This window comes from Betta splendens, chromosome 9, assembly GCF_900634795.4.
Source record: "Betta splendens chromosome 9, fBetSpl5.4, whole genome shotgun sequence".
Classification (NCBI taxonomy): Eukaryota; Metazoa; Chordata; class Actinopteri; order Anabantiformes; family Osphronemidae; genus Betta; species Betta splendens.
The window spans coordinates 15122564-15147143 of NC_040889.2; the positions used below are offsets into that span (position 1 = coordinate 15122564).

The 24580-nt window shown below is 46.6% G+C and overlaps 1 protein-coding gene across 15 annotated transcripts in view; it reads right to left on the bottom strand.

The window, feature by feature from the left end:
• arvcfb (ARVCF delta catenin family member b) overlaps positions 1-24580 on the bottom strand; it is a 137811-nt gene that overhangs the window by 22961 nt on the left and 90270 nt on the right. For 12 of the 15 annotated variants that reach the window (XM_029162756.2, XM_029162746.2, XM_029162747.2 and 9 more), the window contains 7 exons: positions 23825-24465; positions 18369-18874; positions 10854-11037; positions 7260-7377; positions 7012-7183; positions 5620-5637; positions 4435-4506 (listed from right to left, as the gene is read on the bottom strand). In XM_029162756.2, coding sequence (XP_029018589.1) covers positions 4435-4506; positions 5620-5637; positions 7012-7183; positions 7260-7377; positions 10854-11037; positions 18369-18874; positions 23825-24465 — 1711 coding nt within the window. The remainder of the gene's footprint in view (positions 1-4434; positions 4507-5619; positions 5638-7011; positions 7184-7259; positions 7378-10853; positions 11038-18368; positions 18875-23824; positions 24466-24580) is intronic. The other 3 variants (XM_029162751.3, XM_029162753.2, XM_029162755.3) reach the window with 2 other exon arrangements.

The following is a 24580-nucleotide window of genomic DNA, read 5'->3' on the forward strand; positions in this document are numbered from 1 at the left end:
AACCTTGCAAATAGCTACAGGCTCCTTAAAAGAAATTTAAATACTTGAAAAATACAAATCTGCAACTATCTGACTTTAGTAAGTCTTGATCGCCTCTGGGCCGCTTTTTCCACTTGTTCAGGGTATACAATCCACGCAAGACAGATTAGGCGCTAATTGTAAATTGGATAATGGAACATCTGCCTCTTAACTCATGAGCATCAATTATCTCACCGAATCATCTGGGAGAGGCACCGGTTAGGAAATGGAAAGACACAATGGAGCTGTACGTTCCAGCATATTGTACCTGTGCAGTAGGTTTGACTTTTGACAGGGGGATCAACGCTGTGGAGGTCTACGGCCAGTTAAAACCGACACCATGCTGTATATTTGGCATGAGGATGGAGTTATGCCAAGGGAAATGTATTGACAGGGGCTGCAGAGGGACAAAGATTCATATAAAGGTGCCAGACAGTCTGGATCCGTGCCTGTGCGGAGTGGACGCTATGTGTCACGATAGCGGAGAAGCTGCGACGGGGAAAGCATGTGCCAACGTGCACGAGCGCGTGTCCGAGCGGGCGCTGCACGTTTATGTGCAGGCTACTGGCTGGCGCGCGTGCTCCCTGTTCCATCCCCGTGGCCTGGTGAGACTTTTATGAGGGAGCCATCATCACTTGGAGCCTCACTTGGCTGCGGAACGTGACGGGGGGGAGGTGGGGCATGGAGGAGGGAGGCAGCTGGTGCGGCCGAGCGCCGCGTTTATTCAGAACAAAAGGGGGATTGAGCGAAGTGGCCAGCAGACAAGACGAGGAGTCGGCGCGCGCTATCCGGGTGTTAAATTCCACACCTATGAAAATAGAGAGCGCCTACATCAGGCTGCTGCTTGGAATTTGGCATATAGAGTCAAATTATTCATGAGACTTTAGGAGGTGAAGTTGATGTAGAACATGCAAAAACGTTTCCTCCCTTTGGGACTTGGCAGCGGTAAACGGCCAGAAGATGCCTTATCTTGAAAAATGGATTTTTCTGAAAACATTTGCTCACATTCATCGCGCCTTTGGGCAGGACTATTGCTTTTCGTGCAGCAGCGCCGGAGCGGCAGTAATGTGACAAGGAGGATTAGTTCAATCAGATTCATGCCACAGAGCCATTAAGTGAAATATTTCTCCTCCGTGAGCGGCGACGACAACAGAGACAAACAATGAAAGTACAGTTCGGTTCTCTTAAATTCAATTGAGCCTCTGACTTTTCAGGCTTCACCAGCTGCGATACATCACACGCCGCGATGACTCCGATAGCAAAACAGTCAGTGTTCATTACGCTACAAACAGAGATCTCCAGAGGGACGATATCAAAGAAGGATATACAAAGCAATACATAAAAGCCCTCAGTAGTGTTTGTCAATGCTGAGACCTCTCCACAAATTAAATGCTCGACTTGCAAGACAAATCAGTGGGATGCGTTACGCAGTTGTTGTGTTGGTAAGCGCCGCTGCCTTCGCTACCACTCGCTGTCTGCTGGCGAGGCGAGGAAGGCACGACGAACCTCTGAGCGATGGAGAGAGAGGGAGCGAAGTGGCAGAGAGCAGGAGAAGCGAGGTAGAGAGAGAGAGAGAGAGAGAGAGAGAGAGAGAGAGAGAGCTGATTAGTGCTACTTAATGCAGTCGTGATCAAACGGCCGCGCTGAAAACTACAAGTTGTTTAACAAAGAGGTTCATCAGGGCGGCAGAGGAAACAGCAAGCGCCCACGTACTCAGACATCAAGACTCGTGGAGTGGATCAGAGAATCTAACCTTACTATTAATGGTCCATCGTATGATCAATCCATCTCACTTTCTTCATGTACAAGCCTCAAATGGTTGCTGCCTTAGCTGAAACACCTCTTGTAAAAAGCATTCTTTAGCTCATTGATCTGCACGTACGCCGTCGTCACACGTCCCACCTTCTCTCAGCGCCTCCTCATTCCCCTCACATGACTCTCCTCCAATCTAAAGGTTTATACTGGGGTTTCAATTAACTGCTGAGAAAAAAAAGTTTCATCATCTGAGGGACTGCCGAACTCAAAGGGTCTTTAATGAAATGCGTCTTTTCACACTCCCTAATTGCTTTTGTTGCAGCCACCCCTTTCTCTCTCCGCTTGAATAATGGAGTGCAGCTCTGAACCTCTCCAGTGATGTATGCTCCTGCAACAGGTCTTCTTTCTGGTGCAACTACACCAACTTTATCTGGTAGAGCAGACAAAGTGGCCATATACTCAGCTAGAAGGGCAAATCACAATGTGTCAGACAGACACAAGTGGAAAAACACAACATTCACATTTTGTTTATTCACGGAATGGTTTTAAAGGGCAACTCGAACCCTATTGTTCAGGTACATGAACAGTACATGTACGTGTACATGAACATTTCAGATAACGACAGGTCCTTTGTATACTTTGTTGCAAGTGGGTCCAACAGTCTGTAAGAGAAACAGCCCAGAGGAAATCAGCCATTATTTATACCCCATAAACTGCAGCGCTGTAAACACAAACATGTGGAGCGAATTATGGGCATCATTCAAACTGGGTGTCCAGACGACCAGCAAACAGCAGCAACTGCAGAAAGAGCAGCAACAACAACAGCTACAGTATCACCTGAAAACTCATCTTATCATCATCACCTGCGCCAAACTGTGAAGGTTCTTCTTTCTTCTTTTCAACGTTAAATAGAATGTGTGAGGGAGAGGAAGCTCATAGATTTATTCCACAGGTGTGAATAACAAAATATTCAGTATAATCAGAAGTACAGCATTTGTTTTAATTTAATTCGTTTCTACAAAACACACCTGCTCGTCTCGCACGATTCTCATCTGTGCTTCTCTTCCCTGTTTTGTGTTGCCATCCACACACACAAACAAATTAATCATAGCCCAGTGTCGGGTCCAGCCTGGCCCCGGCACTGACCTCCTTCTGGCTGACATCCGATCAGGACCAGGATACACATGTAATCTCCCATATCTCCTTTGGCCATCGCCACCAAAAGCGAGCTGCTATCTCTCTCTCTTTCGGTGCCTCTCTCTCTAAATCCTCCAAAGATGACCAGACAATGTGGCGGAGAGCGGCACACACACACCTGAACCCACACACTTGCACATTTTCATAGCCAAAGTGTCCAAATGATCTTTCCGTCACTTTCCATGGGAGGTAAGATGCATAAATGTGCCTTAAATGTCAATGGGCCTGACTCTGGTGATTAAGCTCATTATCCATGCAGCTCACTGTTGTTATTCACCCGTGGTTAAAGCTAATAGACGTCAAATATAATTTGTCTGCAAGCAAGGAACTATATGAACCCACACGCATTCAACAGAGCGTGACATTTGGGCCTAAAACAATAATTGCTTACTCCAGATTCTAAACTCTGCAGGGTGTCGTTTGCCTGTTGTGCATTGTAATCACACTGCAATCATAACTACACTGCAGCTCCTCTGGCTCAATATGCCAGCTTGGCTTTTAACCATAAAACCGCTGTACAGTAAATTGAACATATTCATTATCATTCTTGACCTCATCTACTTTTCCTTCTCACTTGTGAAGTGATTTGAAAAGAAAAAGAAGGCAAAATTGGCTTAACGTAGAAAAGCACAGCCATTAATTGTGATTTAGATTAATGAGATCCTACTTCTCTGTGTTAATGTGGCTAATTAACAGTCAAACTGGAAGTAGGATTGAGCTCGAGTGCCTGCCACCAGACTCTGATGAAGGTGCTGATGTTGAAATACGTGTGTAACAAGTTCAGAAAGAAAATCCACAAACACCACATTAGACAGATGGCGTGACAGCAAAACTACGCAAACCGAGAACAAGACACACACACGCACACACGCACACGCACACACACAAACACACATGCACGCACACACACACACACACACACACACCTGTGATATAAGGTAAATCCAGGACATGTTCTGTACTTCTGCACCGACAGTGACTCAATAATAGTTAATCAACAGAATAATAGATTTCAAGTCATCTCCCAGAGAAGACTTTAAACTCATCCCAGTACAATGCATGAGGCCAAACAATGAAGTCCCTTCAGCTGTGAACTTGGGGAAACTGAGTTCACAATAACCGTCTGTTTTATTTCTAAATTGCCTTTTGTGCTCCAGTGCATTGTTTTCCACATAAAGGTGACTTACAGAGCTGATGCTCTCACACAAGCTGCTAACAATCGACCGTCAAACCGGCAGCACACAACAATCTAACAAAGATAAATTACAGGCTGCCTCCCATAATTTTACATCAACACGCGTGATCTGCCGCCAGCTACACAACTGCCGCTCATACGTCCTACGGCACCGAAAACATTTAATCAAGTTTCCCTTCGTCTTCATCTAAATGAAGCTCATTCCAGGTGCGCGCTGCTCTGGGTGATCACCGCTCGGCTCTAAACGTGTTGTCCAGACCAGGGCCTACCTTTGGAGGGCTCTGTGCGCTTGGGCAGATCCAGTGTGTCATAATTTTTGTCGTTCTCACCGTTTTTCCTGCCTGTGTTGAGGATGAAACAGAGGAGACAATGTCAGTGTCACTGCCTGGGACGGTTCGACTGTTAACACACAACGTCATAGGCACCAGGCTTAGACTGATACGGCCTTGGACAGAAATCGCTCAACATTACTGTATTAAGACCCAAACAATCCAATTAACAAAATGTTGTTATTAATTTCCATATCAGTCTAATCGAGGTCTGCGCTACACACTGAGGCACAATAAAGCAGGAGGCTTGTATGTGTATACAGTAGCAAGCTGGAGGTGTCAGCAGGCTAGAAGCCACTTCACATGCACACGGACATGCTCAGAGGACAATATAGAAAGAAAAAGGCTGTGGACACGGGGGGTTGGGGTTAATACTAAACTCAGTATTAAATGGCAAGGGACAATATTCTGGGGGTGGTGCTTTATTTGCAAGCGCAGTCGTCCATCAACTCCTGGGTCAGCGGTTTGACTTTCCAGTTACCCCCTCGGTGGAGCCACAATCTAAATAAAATGTACTGTACTGCATGTGAAGCTGCCTACAACATTTTCTCCAAGAAGGTTCATAAGCTGCAAATCAACAATTATACTTGTACTATATTTCCTACTGCGGCTGCTCTAAATGTTTGCAGCAGGGAAGATCCTGGTTCAAAGCCTCTACACATCCACACACAGAGACTCACAGGGCCTGTGGCAGAACTTGACATTTGTCTGACAGAACAGACACGCACAGTAGCAGTTTGCCTTTCTACGGATTAGTTCTATTCATGTATGTAAACTAAAAGAGTTCCTTGAGAGGCTTTAAGTACGTATCATAATGCAATGCGATTAATATGATAAGTCAAGCTTTACCTACATAATCTTATGGACTTACCTGCTTTTCCTTTTCTCAAAGTTGATTAAGTATTGAGTGAGATTTTAGGATGGTAAAGGTGGTGAAGGAATGCATGTGTGGTATTTTTAAGACCTTCGAACTTTAAGGTTTTTGAAGGAGGTTCAAACTACATTAACTAAAACTAAATTCTACTGTGGAGGTGAAGAAAGGAAAAGGAAAAAGAGAAAGGAGAAAGGACAGGGAAAGCAAGGAGGAAAGCTCAAGTGAAAGGGCTTTGAAGGGGGGACACTCACCTTGATTAAACCATTCCTCTATAGTTAGCCAAGGAAGCAGCAGCAATGCCAAAAAACATAAAAGCAGGGAGAAGAGGCATGGTGAAAAAGTGTCAAGAAGCTGTGCAATATATGAGAACAGTGTTCCACAGAAAGAGGTAGCTGAATAGGGAGGGTGAGAGAGAGGGGGAGAGGGGGGAAAGGACATAGAAAAAAGGCGAGCTAGGCAGCCATTAACAGTCCATAGGTGATTTCTGGAAAACATGTTCAAAGAGTTGACATCAGTAGGAAGGCTTTTAGAGAGAAAGAGAGAGAGGGAGAAAAGCCAAGAAGTGTGGAACATGGAGGAGGCAAAAAGTCACAGACAGAAGGAAAGACAAGGGGAACCAGCTTCCACTGACAGATAGACATGGAAGAGGCACGCAGAGAAACGTTGACAAAAAAACAGACCAAGCTGCCAGCATTTGTACAAGTGCTTCATTAAAATCACTACAGGACGTGGAGAAACTGTAACATGTTCCGTACAGTAAGAAGCAGACTGTTTATGACTGAATCATGAGCTGCTCGCTGCGTATTGATCCTAATGTTATACATTATAATAAAAGTGACATTAAGCTGGGGAGGGGGCCCACACTCAGCCAACCATAAGTTAACAAATTACTAAGCAGGCTGCCCCCCCGCCTCCATGCTCCTTAGTGAGAGCGTTTAATGTTCCTGTACCTGAACCGCTCGGCTCAGAGTGCCTTGAGGGTGTGCGGCAGCTAAACACATCTCATTATTCAACGCGTGTACGCGTGGGAAAGCCTCGCCGAGGTTAACTGCTTTCTTTAGAAATCCGCACACACGCATGCTACTGTGTCGTAGGCACTGTATTCTCTAAAGGGCCCGTTAGAAGGTCGGGGGTCACGGGCCGGCGGTCGCGCCTCATTGGCTGGCTGATGAACGGCAGCCATTACTGTTGTGCGGCGGCGAGCTAGCGAGGTGTCGTTTTGGTAACGGCCCGGGAGGACGTGGTTTGAGACGATTGCTAATAACAAACGCAAACATGGTATTTTATCTGCCTCGTTAAGCCAAGGCTGCCTCGTGCGGTATATACAGAGGCACTTTGAACAGGTCTCATTTTACAGCTTTAGTTACAGAAGGCACTAAATCTGATTCATGGCAAAATAGCACAAAGCTACACATCTGCTAACTGCTGCTATATGTTAATAGTCTCATAAAAACAAATACAGGCCATCAGTCATAAGCATATACAGTAGGTCTATGGAGCCCCACGTGCAGATCAAGTCATTAGCATAATGTTCCATAGGCCTGTGTATTACTAAACTTTCCAAATGAACTAGATTGTATTTCACACGAGTGGACGTTTCATTATGAATGTTTTGAATGGATGTCTGACTTCTGTCTTCTGACCTTTGGCCTTTTTGCCTCCAAAGCAGCCAGCATCATCCTTCTTCTTCCTCTGTGGTCCAGATGAGCCAGGGGCCTGTAGCGCTGACGGGTCCTGGAACTTCTCAGCCCCCGGCACCTCTTTGTGGACGTGGTAGGACAGGTTCCTCATGATACAAACGCAGTTCTCCACAGACTGTAATAAGGACAGAGTTTAGTATCGTCTGTGGGACCAGCATCTTGCAGTATGTTACTGTGTATCACACTCCCACCTTATTGTCCATGTCCTTCTTTCCGACAGCTGACTGAAGAGCGTGCAGCAGGGCGTCCACTAGTCCCTCACATTCCCTCAGCCTGCGGCGGGCCTCTGCCCCGTCTGAGCTCACGTTTCTACGGCAACGAGGAGCAGAAACACAACGGTAAGTTAGCATGAGGAAGGTGCGAAACCTTTTATGACATGCTGCACCACCACCAAAGCTGACAAACCTCAGACGCACAACAAGAAGTTACAATATCATGGTCACCGTCACAAAAGACAGAGTGCAGAGACCAAAGCACATTACTACACCCTCAGGTTCTGTCTGAGTGACAATGACAGACGGTGACAGGCAGTGATGATGTTATAACATCAGCTAAACCCAACCCCTCTGCCAGAACGCAATAAATCCTAGGAATATGACAAATATGATTTTACTTTTACTACAAAGGAAATTCTATCCATGCAACATCAGCCAGTGCTGTGAGCACAGCTCCCACAGAGCACAACGACACTGCTGCAGTCTGGCTGACTGTGAAAGGCAAGGCTTTAAAGAGGGTTAAGGGAAAAGCTGGGGCTCCCTGTTCCTCACCAGGGACTTCATTTATGAGAGCTTCCAACCCTCATAATCCCATTAGCCGACCCCCAGTTAGTCGTGGAGAAGAGTGGCAGCCTTGCGGAAGCAGGGAGAGCTGGAGCGCTTCGCAGCATGTGTGGGTAACAACAACCAGCCACGACGCGCTGCACTTGAGTTTAATGAAACATGACCCCTGTGTTCACAATAAGATGAACCCTGCAGACACGCGCAAACACCCCAGCTACAGTACCTTATTGGCGCATGCGTTTTTTTCTGCCATTTGTCTGCAAATTTGCAGGAGCAGTCCGTGCTAATCAAACCTAGTCCTTGGTAGAAGCCAGGCACACGGCACCAGCCGCTCATAAACCAAACCATCTGTCTTCAGCTGTCAGGAACCGGTCACCACCTCCCCTGTAAAGGGATCCAGAGGAGCACACGCCTTGGATTTATTTGACAAGAGTGTGTTTTGAAGCAGACAGACAGAAGGGCTTTATTGTCAGCTGTTTCATTTCCAGGAGTCTTTCATGGGAGCAGTTGTCTTGGTGGAAGGTTTATGGACAGTGCATCTGTCGGTCTAGACAGTGTAGGAAGGTCCCATTGTCACCTGGGGGGGACATTTTCACTATTAATAAGTGCATTAGTACTAATGATTATTGATTTCTGTCAGTTTGCTAATTGCTCTAAAGATGACAGGCCAGTCCCCCAGCACCTTATACCAGCTGCAAGTACATCCAATATTTGTGCTAACATTGTGGTGTTTGAGCTTTTCTTTCTTGCTGGACAGTGAAAGCGCTCCAGCTACAGCACCGTTCTGTGCAGTGCCTTATCTGGACCGGCGATGACTGCGAGGGGCATTTCGGGGGCTCAGAAAAACACAGGGCTTGTGTATTCAGCAGCGTGTCCGTGTCTGCCCAGAACCTGAGAGCCTGTCACTGTGAACTGGATGTGTCCGTTTTATCAGATGAAGCGGGTGGTGTGAAGGTCAGTCAGAGTCATGTGGCCACCAGAGGACAATAGAGCCACTGAGAGGAGCGGGCTGAGGCATTACTGATGGAGATGGATGGAGACACGCTGACCTCTGCCACCGAGCGGCAAGGTCAACAGCGAAACACTAAAACCTACACGCGTGCCCCGGGGTCGGGTAGCCTTCAGCTCTCATCAATTCATGCTCTGTTTTCTTCATTAGGCAGCAAAATTATTATTATTATAATTATTCATTGCACATGGACCACTTTTAATGGTCTAAATGCCCATAATTTGACAAAAACATCCAATTTCCTACTGATCCTGAACACTCAGGAATATGACTGAGGCACAGATGATACATTCTTGGGTGTTGTCACCTAATAAGCTAATGCTGATCAGCCCTTTGTCTTCGAGCTCCACGCCTGTCAATGCTGACGCCGGCACAAACACAGTGAGCTCTTGCGTGGTGTCAACTTGCTCGGCACCTTCTCACCGAGTCCACTATATAAACACTGTAAATAAGATGGTCCTCTATCGACAAAGGGGGCTATTAGAATAAAGCTATCCCCGTCTTTATTGAGGCGTAAGCTGCATCTCTGTTGGCAAGAGTAAACAGATTCTCCCTGGCATCAGCACTTCTCCCCGGTGCACATACCCTGCGTCTAGGCAACTGCAGGCTCGGTTACGGTTGCCATGGAGATACACTCTCGTCAGCAGCGCCTGCATCTGGGGTTGAGACGGTGGGAGCAATGGAGTGATAGTGTGAAATGTGACATTACGGGTGATGAGGTCTGGTTATGGAGGGACAGAGATGACACACCCACGGAGAGCTGGACGGTTATTATGTTGCTCTGCGCCTTAACCAGAGTCTGACGCAGGAGACGTTACTGCCTGGATGGGTCTGACCAGCCCAGGAGGAGACAGCATAGGCGGCTATGTGGGATGAGTGAGAGCCCGCATGCACTCTGTCTGTCTAATGCTTTACTATAATCTGTCAATCTGACCTGACAGATCCGGCGGGGAAGGCGAGCGTAAAGGCACACTTGGAGTGAGAAAACGACTTGAAAGTTAATAAGAGGATTGTTGCACTCAAGGTGTCAACCTCATGCGAAGAAAGTCAGAGGCAGAGATGATATTTTGTCAGGTCTCAAAGGTTTTGAGGTGCGCCACATATTTGCTTGACTCCACCTGAATATTACGCAATCGCTTGCTGTGCTTTTCCATAAAGCGTGCAGCTTATTCAAACTCACCGATCCTACTGCAGACACACGCCACACAATCTTTAAATACGAGACAGCATCTGCCATAACATAAATCCCACTCAGACAACTTTATCCAGACTCCGGCTCACAGTCAAAGACAGCAACTGTGGTCTCCAATATGTCTCATATACACCTGCCCCCAACTACAAAAGGCTGTTTAGTAAAAACAACAACTTCCAAGGCCAGTGACATTTCTAAGTGAGCACATGCGAGAAATACCAGCCATGTGTCTCCTTACGCGCTAATATACTGGATGTCTGCTTGGTCCAAATCGTTTATCTGTCTGAGCTACTGTTCAGGCTTTTGTCCATGTAAAAAGAAGAACACAAGATGTTTTTCAATGTCTCTAATCCAACATTTGGAAATATGTGGTAAACGCCTGCATTTAAATGCTGACTATAATATTTTATACTGTAGTATATTATTATATTATTACATAGTATTATCAAGCTGCAACCAAGAAATGTAAAGTTGAGTTTGACTGACTCCATTTCAGAGGTTAAGACATTCAGTCAGAGTCCGACCTGGTTTTATATTTTAATTCTAAAGCCTGAAATTATATTCTGCTCATGCCTCACTACTTGTGCATTCATGCGAAAATAACAAAAAACATAATTGCTTTTTACCACAATGTAATCTTGTTCATTTTGATTTCTCTTGGCATTTTCACTCTCTCTGCAATTCAACCCTTTAAAATAGAAAATTGAGGAACTCCGTGAGTAATAAAATGAAGGAATCTTGCATCAAACAATCTAAAGGACGTTTTCCCCAGTTTCTGTGTGAAGCTCCTCAGGACTGGCCCTACCTGAGGCAGCCAGAGGTGTTCTTGAAGACGGTGGTCCACTCAGCGTCACGGGGCTTGGAATCCTCATTGGGCTCGTGCTCCCACCCTGAGTGGGGGATAACGACCTCATTGGTCATGGTCTGCAGGCCGTGGTTGATGATCACCATCTTCAGGGGCTCATAGGATGAAAGGTTCCACAGTGTTCCTGTAAGGTTGGCAGAATTAAAGAGGAACATGTCAGAAAATGACGTATCATGAAGAGCAATGGAAGGAGACAGGAGGCTGAGAGAGAGAATGACGAGTGACAAGATGACAAGGGGAGGGGGCGGGTACAGTGGAGAAAACGTAACTATAGCTGCCTGGAGGCGAGATCATCCTGCAGCGGAGATAATAACGTGGTCAGAGCCACATTTACATTACATTCAGTGATCCACCTTAGAAAAGTAATGGAACATAATTGGTTGTTTATTAGACAGTGGTGCTGTAAACCGAACATATTGCACTGCATTAAAAAGTCATTGTGCTTCTCCTCTCACACTGGAGCTCAGCCGAGCACCACAATGTTGTATTTGTTGGAAAAATAGCCTTTTTTTCACATTCCCAGCCTTTTTTAGAGTCTTAGAGAAAAGAAGCAAACTAAAAATGAGCTGTGAGCAAAATAAAAGCTGAGCAGCCAAACTAAAAAGTACAGCATCAGCGTCAGTTGGGTCATAGAAAAAAACAACTTTTGGACTGTTTTAAAGGGTGCATAACTCTTTTAACCCCTTCCTCGTCCCCTCAAATGACCCTGTGAAGTATGTTTAGTGCAGCGTGAGTTGTGGTTTTGGGCTACATATATGCATACATACAGTATGACGCAAATGATTATACAATTTCTTTGTAGCGTGTCTGAGCAGATTCTATAAACTCTGTGTTTGTTTAAAGAAGAACTTTCACTTTTGAAATGTAGCCTCATCCCGACTTTCCTGACCACAATATTTAGTAATATCTCAGCACACAAGAACAGACGTATCGGAGCTCATGTCCGTGCAGTTGATGTACAAATGATGAGACAAAGTCCATTAAAAGTTTTACTGTGTTATAAAGATATCTGAAAGTAGCAATCATGCTACTGAAACTGCTTTCAGGCTTCTATTTGATTACGCTTGACAAATAGTTTTAATATTTATAGGTTGCACAAACAAACCTAGGTCCCAAGAAAACTTAAAAGCATGAGAAGATCCTGAGTTATTGTATATGAAGTGTTTGATTTTGCAAACTTCTAAGCAGATAAGTATATGGATACATTCTTTATTGATTAACAAAAGCCCTCATGCTATTATAAAAGTTACCTGGCTAATTCAGCTTCAGCCAACGCTGTGTCTCCAACCTGGACACTAGCCAGTACTGTACGCCAGCTTATCCACAGCAAAGCAGTCCTGCCATCAGCAGTCGTTCCTCAATGCCTTGCTCTTTCTCCTAAAACAGTCTCACGTTCCAGACGGTCACTATTTCCCCTTTATGCTCTCTGCACTCAGGAAAAAAATACGTCTCAGTGGACAAACCGAGGCTAAAAATAACTCTGAAGCTTCTGGTGTGGCTGAGCCAGGAGAAAGCTGGGCTCCTTCTCCAAGAAAAACGGCAACTCATTAGACCAACGCACGTACGGGGTTATATTTAAAGTCTGAATGCATCTCAAGGCCTTCACTCTGTGTGTATGGTAACTGGGAGAGCAACCCCAGCTGAAGCCCTGTCAGACGGCAGGAAAGTTTGCTGAACTTTTCCTACTTTGCACATTTATGATTCAACTTTTAAACTACTGTTGTATTACGGTAATGCATTTTTGTAGTCCTCAGTCTCATACGACAATCAATAGAAGCACCTTTCACTTAATTAACACGGCTGGTTGTTTACAAGTCATGTCCTAAGTGTAAACATTACCTGACAGAGTCAATTTTGAGAATGTTTAGTGTTTACATGTTTGTTTGATTACACATATATCTAATTACTATTTTCAGTGTATGTCATTAATGTTTTTGTCTGAAAACATCATAAAAGGTGACCATAGCAGGTCTTAGTGTATTATATACAGCAGAAACAAACTCTACTGAACAGCAGCCTTAACATTTCTCATGCACCATGATTTATTTCATTAAGTTAAGCCAAAATAAAAAATATTGTGCGTAAGTTGTGTATCTATATCCTATGCCTTCCATTACACACACTGTACTGTACCAGCCATGTTGCATATTTCCTCCTGCTGTATTTTATTTTTAAATCTATTCCATCCAAACGCTTGAGAGCTCCAGAAATGAATGAAATTAACAACCAGCGTGCTCGTGCGGCGTGTGTACTGGGGTATAATGACAGCGAGCGAACATTCAGAGTCAAGAGCCAAGCTGACAACTTGATTACCTCCGCTGTTGTGTCATTAGCATCAGTTCAAGATGTGACAAGAACATTCAACGTGCAGTGAACACACGAGGAAGCGGTTAGCAACATGAGATTCAGGAAGACTCGCGGTGAATGAAGAAAAGCTCCGCCTGGAGTGTGAGTGATAGGCTGCACGGAAATATTGTGAGGGCTGTGATGTTCCACATATGCTCGGTAGAGGACGAAGGAACAAAGAGTACATTAAAGGATTAGTTCACGCTTTTGTGAACATTGTAAAACTGCTTCAACAGCCCATATTCAATATTGACATACAAATTTTCCCCAATTTCCAATCCTCCATCTTTGACACGACCCGATCAATGCGTCATATGTACAGTAGAGAAACAGAAAGGATCCATCTGAACCTCAGGCACCATGTAACCATGCAAACTGCCTCCATCTCCTTCCCCCAGCGGCTGTTCACCATCGCACCCAGCGTCCCGGCTGAAACAGCGCTCAGGCTGCTGGAATCAGTCAGCTCGACGCTGATCACATATGCCAGAGGCGAGGAAAAGCCATGTCGCTGCCTTGGCTGTGATCCATCAAGTGCGACAGGCGTTCAGCTTACAGACACAATGTTATTTAAAATGACAGAGTGCCGTGGAAGTGACGATCTCCGTCCCACGTCCTGCCACGGTTCCAAGCCACCGGCTCCATATCAGGCTTGGTCCATTTGCTGTCCCCTGTCAGCTTGTCAGAGGTGGGCGTGTTAGGGATGTTCTGCCGCCTCGAGGGGCTGAGGCAGACGCTGTACAGTACCATGCAACGGTGCTGTTAAAGACCCACTGTGCACCTGACGGAAACGGAAACTTCTTAGACTAAATGTCAGCATGTGGAAGAAATTAGCAACAGCTCCATTAACCACAGGTAAAACTCAAATTAATATTGCATTATTCATGTACAGTAAATATACCAACAGACACTGACTAAAATAGCACAGCTGTCATGACAAGTGGCCCAAGTAAAGCTGAAGAAAGAGATTTTATAACATTTAAAAATCAAAAGCTTTACAAAAATGAAATAAACATCCTAATGAACAACAATCCTATCCATGGTTTCCAGAAGGTCCAGGTTTAACTACTGCATAAAGGTCTAAGTCATACAGTAGTAGCACTTTGCTCCCAACTTTTTATGAGATCAAGTCAGAATTCCCTTCAGAGCCATAGGATGAAATTCCAGGATGTTGCAACGACCTTTCCTAAGTGCTTTCAAGATGCAAAAACTCTTCCTTTCTGGTTTATTAATGTTGTTTATCTGCCGAGGAAAGTTCTGAAGGGGTAAAACGTCTGGTTGATTTGGCCGCAAAGGGAACGCATCTAAAAAGCAGCATGTAATGAAATAAATGTGAAGAAGTTGTAAAATATATTTTACTGGAGAAATTATTTTGCTATAAAAATATGTTCCTCTGAGAAAGTATATATACAAACGCTGCAGTTTGATTTGCATAAATGGGAAAATGGAAATAAGGATGGCACAAACACTGTGATGAGATATGGATAAAGCTACAATATTTTCAGTGTTTGGGTTTTTCAATACATCTGTTGTTTGCTTTTGTCTTCTTGCTAATAAATTCAATCCAGCTCCAGGGCAACTTTCTTACCTCCATCTTCAATCATTTGTCGCCACGGACAGTTTAGATTTGCTTGACATGCAGTAATCAAGGCTAAGATCAAAACTGTGTAAAAGTAAATGTCAAAACACGGAATAAAGGAGAACAAGTTGTGAGCCGAGAACAAACCAAATGTAATGCCCTGCTTACGCATTTCCCATGAATCCTCTCCTGATTCTTGGGTATGATGGTTACAGGGACTGGGAATATGACGAGAGCTGAGGCAGCGGCTAATTAGATTTTCCAGGCATCACTAGCAGGCATGTTGCTCTTCAAGCAGCACTATTAGCTTAGTTCTACCCATTACCGTTCCTCTCATTTCCCCTCCATTCCTCTCCTTGTCCTCCTCACCCTTTTTGCCATCCATCACACCCTCTGCGATAAAACCAGAGGGTGAGGCAGGTCAGACAGGGGGAGAGGGCGTTCAACACATGAAAGAAAGAAGCACAGGAGTAAGTGGACTCGCTCCCCTGCCTGCCATAGCACATGTCCACTTGAGGAAGAGTAATGACATTATGTGTGTGTGTTTGAGGGAAGAGATTGATCCCAAGAAATCAGTTAATGGCATTAGCTGTGAAGTCTTGCACACACAGACAGACAGTAAGACAATGATGACTTCAGGCATCAGTAGGAGACAGGACGCATGTTTTCCTCAGAATTTAATTTGCTACATCTATGTGTGTGTGTGTGTGTGTGTGTGTGTGTGTGTGTGTGTGTGTGTGTGTGTGTGTGTGTGTGTGTGTGTGTGTGTGTGTGTGTGTGTGTGTGTGTGTGTGTGTGTGTGTGTGTTTTGATTATACCGAACATGTGATGAGACCAGTAGACTGAGCACTAGTGTAATCAGCACAATACGTTCCTTAGGAAAGACTTGATGAGTCGTTAAAGTCAGTTTCTACTGGTCAGACTAGGTTCTATTTTCTATTCAATACAGTAATCACTGTATTTAAATGTCCCTGCAGTGTCCCCAGAGAAACACATTTATAAATTAGTCTGCATCTGACGCCCAACATCCACAAATTCAGCAGCCAGTGAGGACATTGGGTGTGTTTTGTTCTGGAAGCAGCTCTGCATCACATGAAACAACTGACAACCGTGAAACACGTTTTCACTTCTGCCTTGAGAGTTACGAACAGCAGAACCCCCCCCCTCATTTTTTTCATGGCAGACATTTTGCTTCGTCATAGGAACAAAAGCACAAGAGTAATTAATAAGACTAACAATAGCTGAGTGGCTCAGTAAGCCATTAAAGAGAGCCCACACGTAGGCCTGTAACTGGGACAGTTAATGGAGCACAGCCATTAGCATTTCATGTTATTAATTACATCTCACATCAAGCCAAAATCACTGCTGGGGAAAAAGTCCAGAGAGGAGAGGAGAGTTTGATCCACGGGGCTGTACTCAATACAGCTGCTCTTGTTTTGTTCTTATGCAGCTCTACAACAAAGTAGCAGTGAGACGATATTTAGTGTAGCTCCACAACCAAAATGCAAATTTAAAAATGCCTTTTACCAAAACATCTCCCAAACTGTGCTCTAAAAATACCCACCACAACTCGGCGCGATAAACCCATGTGCCAACAGCATCTCTCCTCCGGCTTAGGGGCTTGCCAACTTTCCCTATGTGCAGTTTCTTTTTTTTTCACCCGAACAACAAAGACGTGCGGCAAGCAACCTGCCTAACTGTCAGTCCACAAAACCCAGACATCTTCTGCAGGGAAAACAGGAGACAAATCCGCTTAACAATCTACATTTCCACAGCGGAAGTGCTGGAGGGCACAAACAGCGCAGAGCCGGTGGAGGGGGGGGGGGTAACTCCTAACAGTAGAAAGCTCTAAAAATATGATCCTCTGTCTGTCTGTCTGTCTGTCTGTCTGTCTGTCTGTCTGTCTGTCTGTCTGTCTGTCTTGTGTTTCCTCCACGCTTGCCTATTTCCCCCTGCAGAAAGCCCAGCTCTCTGTGGTTTCACAGGGACGGGCCAAACTTCTGCAGCAAACTTCTTATAAACACACGGACTAAGAAAAAGGGCCCTATATATAAAACCCCCAATTATGTTTAATTGTAGAAAAACAGGGCCAATTCTAGCCACATGGGTCGAGGCCGTTAGCTGAGCTTGCACTGTGACTGGCCTGTTTTCGCTGGAACCCGAAGCCGAGGACAGAAAAGGAGCCGGGACTGGAAGAAAGGGCAGGAGGACGGAGAAAGACAGTCAGCGTGGATAATGACTGAAGCAGAGGAAAAATTAAGCGGCGCAGGACACGATGAGCGAGGGAGGGGGAGAGAACGGGGAAGAATATTTAACAGCTTCCCTCCGCCCCGTCCTCCGCGTCTTGTGGCGCGGGGTTATTTTTAGCGGCGAAGGGGAGCAACTCCTTAGAGCTGCCACTTGGTGAAGGAGGGGAAGAGCCACGCTCCGGCCGTAGACGCCGCACCAGCCAGAGGCGGTCGGGTGAACGCGGCCACCGCGAGGATTAGCTGAGCAAACACGAAGCCCACGCGCGACCCGCGCGCCCCCTCGTAACCTCCAGTTGACATTTGTCGAGTCCCGAGAACAAACAATCGATGGCTCCTCAGAATGTTTAATTAGGCGCTGTTCTGCCTCCCGCTGCTCGCGGCACGTTGTAACAAGGCTACGCTCATTAAAGGTCACTCTCATTGGTATGTACTGTAGGGAGATGTGCAAATCAGCAGAAGTTCTGAAAATTCTGAATTAGCCCTTGAGTACAGGAGCAACAGGCTCAGGACCTGCAGGCAGGATTCATATTTTAAGAAAAGCAGCATTGTGAGGAGTACAGTTTGGCTGATTACCAGAGATCACCATGCAGAGCTTGGGCTAATGAAAGCCATCTCTAAATACCCATAAGTTATATGAAAATATGTGGCCGTGTGTACTATAGTATTATCACTTCTAATATCTTAAAATGCATCAAAGCAGCGCCTACTTGTATTTGTCATGTGAGATTCTGGAATCTCAGCCAAAATGGCTTCTCACACTTGTGTTCTGCTGTGTGACTGCTGGGGACGCTAGAAGGTGATTAAATTAAAAAAGGTCCAGCATCATCAGAGGACAGCTGGTTTGTCCGCTGATGACACGATTACAGTCCTACTGACACAAGCCGTAACGTAGTTTAGAATTTAATAACCGTGATCATGCCAGCTTTTGTTTCACTATCATCACTGACACACGGGGTCGACCGTATCAAAATGGCAGAGCCTGAATCCTACAGTAGCTTTAACACGCTTCATAACAATTCCATATCTAGATGTACATCAGGTTTCATTAGGCTCTACACCTTAATAAAGTGCAACAATCGCACCGACTGCAAAACAACTTTGCAGTTGAATGCGGATGTTTTAGTCACGTATAGGAACAAATTAATTGAGACAATCGTTTTAGTGCCTGTGGTGCTGTGTAAACAATAACTAAAAGATGTTTAATAGACATAATTAGATATGTGACCATGTGGTCGACTGGCAACATTAAAAGCTCTTTTACTCCTTTAATCCTCTGGGACTCACCGGTGATGAGCTCTCGGACCTCCATGTCGTTGGTCTTCCTCAGCAGACGGATGAGCGCCGGGATGCCGTCGCAGTTCTTGATGGCCACCTTATTGTCGTTGTCCTTGCCGTAGGAGATGTTGCGCAGGGCACCACAAGCCTTGCGGTGGACCTCCGACTTGGGGTGGTCCAGCAGCCCCACCAGAACAGGGATCCCCTTCAGCTGCCGCACGTCCTTCTTGATTTTGTCGTTTTCGTAGCACAGGTGCTGCAGGTAGGCGGCGGCGTTGGACTTGACGGGGTCGATGGGGTGGCCCAGCATGGCGATGACCTCAGGGAGGTCCGGGTCACGCCAGCGCGGGTCCTTGCGGATGCTGTCGATGGATGGCGAGCGCCGGCCGCCCATGCGGTCCAGGCTGGCCATGCTCCCCCGCTCAGGCTGGGCCAGCGGCGCTGAATACATGCCGTGGATATACGGATGACGCTCATCGATCAGCTCTGCCTCAACTGGGTCCTCTGGATACCCTCTGGAAAACAAGAGAAGAGAGGACGCTGAGGACAAGGGAGATGGAGGGAGACTCAGACAGATTTGTCTGAGAGAAGAATTAGACTGCTGGGGGAAATACTTTGAGAGAAGCCAACTGAGGTGAATGGCACTGACTAATGAGGGGAAACGGAAAAACAGACGACAGGACGGGTGAGAGGTGAATGGATGGAGGCGGTGAAAAGGAGGGGCGGCGTGGGACAATAAGTGAAGGGGAGACATGATAAACTGTGATTCACAGGTCTGTGGTGGCAATTCCCTGCAATAAAAGCGATACGATAAGCAACATGCGCCTTATTATTCTACCCTCTCGAGTGGCTGCAGCACGTCACAGAGACGGATTGAGAGACAAGAAAAGCGGTACAAAGAAAATGGTGGCATTTCACAAAGACACAGGGACCAAGGCAAGACCAAAGAAAAATCTTTGATGCTGAGTCTTGTGAAGGTTTTTTTTTTATATATGAAGACACCAAATACGGTTGAGAAGGGATTTGATGTCTTTTCCCCCAGGGAACCGAGAATAGAGCGGCGCTGTCCCTCCAGGGAGGATCATGAGCCACGGTGATGCCCCCAGGGTCCCTTCACTCACACTGACACTGCCATGCAGCTGCTCAAATGCTAATGACCCTTTTCTCACGCCGCCGCTGCTGCTGAGCTGCTCCAGGGGTCGGGACCGCTCTGAACTGTACTTGTTTGGGAGATGGACACTGGGGAGCTGATGGGGGTTTCCTTCAATTACTCCACATTTCCTGGACCATAGACTGTCTGATCTCTGGGGTTCTTCATTTTAAAGCCAGCGTCAATAATTCTTCACAGCAAAAATGGCAATAGCGTTTTGATTTTTTTTTTTTTCTGGCAACTTTTTCAAAACACTGAGGCAGATGTTCGGTAGGAGAAGTTGTGACTTGGATGGAGGAATTTAATTAGGGTTGTGTACTTTTGCACAGCATTTACCCAAGCCCCCACCCACCCCACAGCTTGTTTACCCTAATTACATAATACAGCTGGTCTTCTAACCATCTTTGATGTATGGTGGTGCAACGAAATGATGGCCAACACTGGTGTCTGGCAGGGAATTCCAGACCAAGCTCTAATTTTAATGAGTTTTATGGTAATTATGTGTTTTAACAGTTTTTCCCAGGCATGGGAAAAACTGGGGAAGGAGGAGGAGGGGGGGGGGGGGTGCTCTGTGTGCCATCTTGCCTCGCCTCTGTCGCATTTCTCCGGTTTTTCTTTTACACAAGCCTCACAGTAACATATTGGCTTTTATGGCACGGCGTCGGGCATTTTATTGCCAAGGAAATCAATACGAAATGAACTGGCAGACAAACAATGCCAGCGCAACGTAACAGGATACCCGATCCCCTGCTCAGACGGATGGAAAGAGGATTAATAGAAACGGAGCGAGGCGCCGCTGCAGAGGAGCTGGGCTGGGAGCAGCGCGGGCCCCGCGCGAAGCACCGCAGTATCGCATCACAGCGGCAAAGCGGACAAGCCGTGGCCGTCAAGGGCACACGACGAGAGCAGCTGTGATTGTGGAAGCGCGTGTTTTAAACTCGCTAATCACACTTTTTAATGTAGTTTTGGCAGATTTAAGGAGCCACAATCTTCTATAGGCAGCTTAATGGGGTCAGAAGCGGTTGGAAGCCTGATTACAGCGCGTTTTGAGAATGACTTTTCTGGGGTTTGGCAGAAGCACTGAGCTGTGCGTCAAATAAGAAACTCATGTGTATGCATATCTAACGCTGTTCCCAAACGCTTCCTTGTGTACAAAAACATCCGAACACACACTTTGTTATTCGGAGGCCGTCAACCAGCTTTTAGTAGCCGGGGGATATTGGACATGACAATGAGAACAGGAACCAGGAATAACTCAGCAACCCGAAAGGGCAGTACACAATCTGAGTATCGCTGTCACATAGACCCGCATTCATAACCCCCCATCTCTGTCTTTTTGTGCCTTTTTCTCTCGTTATCTCCTCACACACACACACAGATGAGACGTACGGCGGCGCAGATCGTGGCTCATTTAGATCTAGGCCGATGCAGCGGGGCTTTTGGTGAGGCAAGCTGAGTGATGGGAATGTCAGGATTTGCATTTAAATTGGCGCCATTGTGTGCATGGGGACGGGTGTATTCATATGATGTTAAAGGGCCAGCCGCCGCCGGTCGCGATGCTCCGACCGTGATTACAGCCGACCACTCGTTAAGCACGCGTTAATCGAGCTGCTAAACGCCCGGGCTCTTCTGTGTGCGACGTGTTGGTTTACAGATGTGTGTGTGCGATTGTTTTGTCCTACGGCACAAAGAGTAGAAAAAGATAAACAGTAGACACGAGATGCCTCCACTTAATCATCTGGACTTTCCCACTGTTCTTGGCTTCCTTCATCTCCACTCCGCTGCAGCTATGCCTGAACGTCTTCTTTGGCAGCTCCATGAAAGAAGATAAACTGAAAAGAATAAGAGACTCTCAAGACGGTGTTTGCATCTCATATGCACACATCACATCTCCGCTGCGTGTATGAGCTGTTCACAGACTGTCCAAGCTTCACAGATTCCTCATTTTTAATTATGGGCAATAATTGCTTTATGAACCACAACAATTTTTATGGAAAAAGGAGAACAAAGTGGAGAAAAGGACACAGCAATGCGGGCTACGCACAACCACTACTGCCTGTTTTCATTTAGATAAAAGAGACTTGCTTAGAAGTTCCTTCTATAATTTAAGAGACGCGTCTGTGAACCCAGAGACAGAGAAGGGAGATAAAATGAAAGAACTGTGCTATCAGCAAAAACCTCCTGACGGGATAAATGAGGAGGCTGGAGGGGGGCTGATCCTGTGCTAGCGCCACACCACTTCCACTGACCCTCACTTACACACACACACACACACACACACACACACACACACACACACACACACACACACACACACACACACACACACACACACTACTGAAAAAGGCCACAACGCTGCCCATTCTCAATTAGGGAGCGTCTTCAATGCGAGTATGCACATATGCCTGTGCTATGACCCATGGATGCAGGTGACCAGGAGCGGTGGAGCGGGACAGATGAGCCACTGGATAACCTGCTTAAATAACCTGTCTGTGTTGTGGCAGAGTTCGGAAGCAGCCATAAATCACACGCGCACGGAAAGAAAGAAGCAGGGAATAAGGTGAGACAGACAGGTAAGTAAAAACCATGAGCAAAGGAGATATTCTTCACTCACTCACTTTATGTAGATTCCTGCTGCCTTTGAGCAGCACTAACATACTGTTATTCTAATTAACTTCACTGAGCTGCGCTTTAAGGCTGTTTACATTTTCTCAATAACAGAACATAAAGTACAGCACTACGCAGCTAATGACACTCTGCTGAAGAGACCCTGAGCCACTACAACCACAATTAGTTCCACCGATCAGCTCCGCATGTGTGACACTCAATAGGAAAACCTGAGCAGATGTTGAGGCAGACGTTCTAGACGCTCTGCAGCATGTAAGGGCGTGAGACAGATTCACTTTTGTCATCTGGTGGAGGATACGGTGTAACTTATTCCAAAACATATGAATGCAATTAATATTATAGAAGCCCACACAGCATTTTATGGACATCTGTACATCCCATCTATGTAGGAGCGAGGGACATTCTCGCATCATTTCCACCCTTGCTCCATCCTATAATGGACTCCCGGAACAAAAACGAGCTCAGCCTCAACGCGGGAAGCCATTTTAACACTAAATGTCTTCATTTTTGTTGGTGCATAATTGAGGGCTTGGAATGTAGTGATAAGCTGTAATTAAAGTGCTTTAATTCCCAGATTCATTACAGCACCCAGACTTTGCTTCTTGGACGAACACAAATCGCAGTGAGCGCATGAGGAGAAACGAAGGATGGAGGAAATGCTTGGTGGTGGATTTCTGTGTGTGTGTGTGTGTATGAAGGGGTGAATTGACTGTTAGTGCTATGTTGTGACACATGTAAGGCAGCCTACAAATTGCCTGTCGCAGCAAGCACCTCTTACTAGGAGGACAGGGGAGTGACTCATTTTCTGAGGATGTGGATTTTTATTAGCGTGTGCGTCTGTGTGTGTGTGTGTGTGTGTGTGTGTGTGGTGTAGGTGTCAGAGCAAACTTAGCAGTGTGTAAAGACAGAGCATCTGCCTTTCAAAAGCCTGGGCTTACGTGTGATTTTTCATCATTTAGTCAGTTTCACACACACACACACACACACACACACACACACACACACACACACACACACACACACACACACACACACACACAGCTGTTCTTCCTCCACAGCAATGAAGTGATTAGAAACTGTCAGCAGACCAGGGTCCATTTTGGAACCTCCTCGTTGGGGTTAACAGGCTTTTTTCCCGCCCACTGGAGTCTACGGTTGCACTTCTCTCAACAAAGGGTTGCTGAAAAACGTCAAGCTTTAAGAGATGCCTCTCAAAAGCCTCCTGTCACCCCCCCCACTTTCCCTCCACTCATCCTCCCCTCATCACATCTCCAATCATTCCCGCCTCTTTACCTCTGACACAAACACATGCTCACTATTCATTTACAGGAAAATAGCAATCAAGGGCTCGTTCCTTCCTCGCTTCCCTTCTCAAGCAAATTGTTCAAGGAGAAGAGAGACATCTGTTCACTTGCGCACAGTGTAATGGAGACTAGTTTTCTTTATTCCCTCTCATTCCAACACGCCTGAGCTTTTTTGTCCGAGCACAGTGTGCGCTCATGCATACGAACAAGAAACAACTGCCCAACAAAAACACCTATAGTGCGTAAACTTGTACATCTTCACAAAACTATTATCTTCAAGCTCCATCATGGTGAAACCTTCACACAATCAACCTGGTGAGTGCTTAAGAATGAACATAGTTGTAATTAGACAAACGCGCCGTGATGCCTGGGTTCATTCTCACCTGACCCTGGGCCCGTCGCGGAGGGGCTCCCGGTGGGTGCGGCCCCGGTTGGCCCCCTGCAGGGTGCGCCGGTTGGCGGTGGAGTAGTCGGGCTCCAGCTCGTAGGGCTCCTCCTCCTCGGGGCCCAGGCTGCGGCGGTCGTCCTCCAGGCCGTACGGCTCGGGCTGGAAGCGCTCCGGCTGCGAGCGGTTCAGGTCCACGGTGCTGCTGCCCATGGGCACCTGGGGCTGGGCCACGTGGCCGTAGTCGTCCTTGCGGATGGGCAGTGTGTAGCTGTTCTCTGGCCGGTAGCTGTTGGGCATGTAGGGGTAGCGGGGCGGCCGGAAGTTGACGCCGCGGGACAGGCTGCCGTAGTTGTCCGTCAGATCCACGTAGCCGTCGTGCAGGCCGTAGTGGCGAATGTACTGGCTCTCGGGCGTCTCGCCGTACGAGTCGTTGTAGGAGTTGTTGTAGGAGCGCGTGAGGGTGGAGGTGGCTTGAGGGGTGATGAACCGGTCGCCTCCGTTCTTCATGAAGCGCCGGTCGATGGAGTCGGTGTAGCTGCCCAGCGGCGACGAGCCCTCGGTCAGAGGCAGCCCGTCGGGGCCGAGCGGCACCTGGCGCACGGTCCGCGTGGTGACGGTCTTCACCATCTTAGTCACCTGGAGAGAGGAACCAGCAGCTGTCAGGCTCAGGAACCACACAGTCTGTGCTGCCTGACGGAGACACTGTTAGACACGAAGCACGGCCGAAGATGCTGACGTACAACAGGAATAA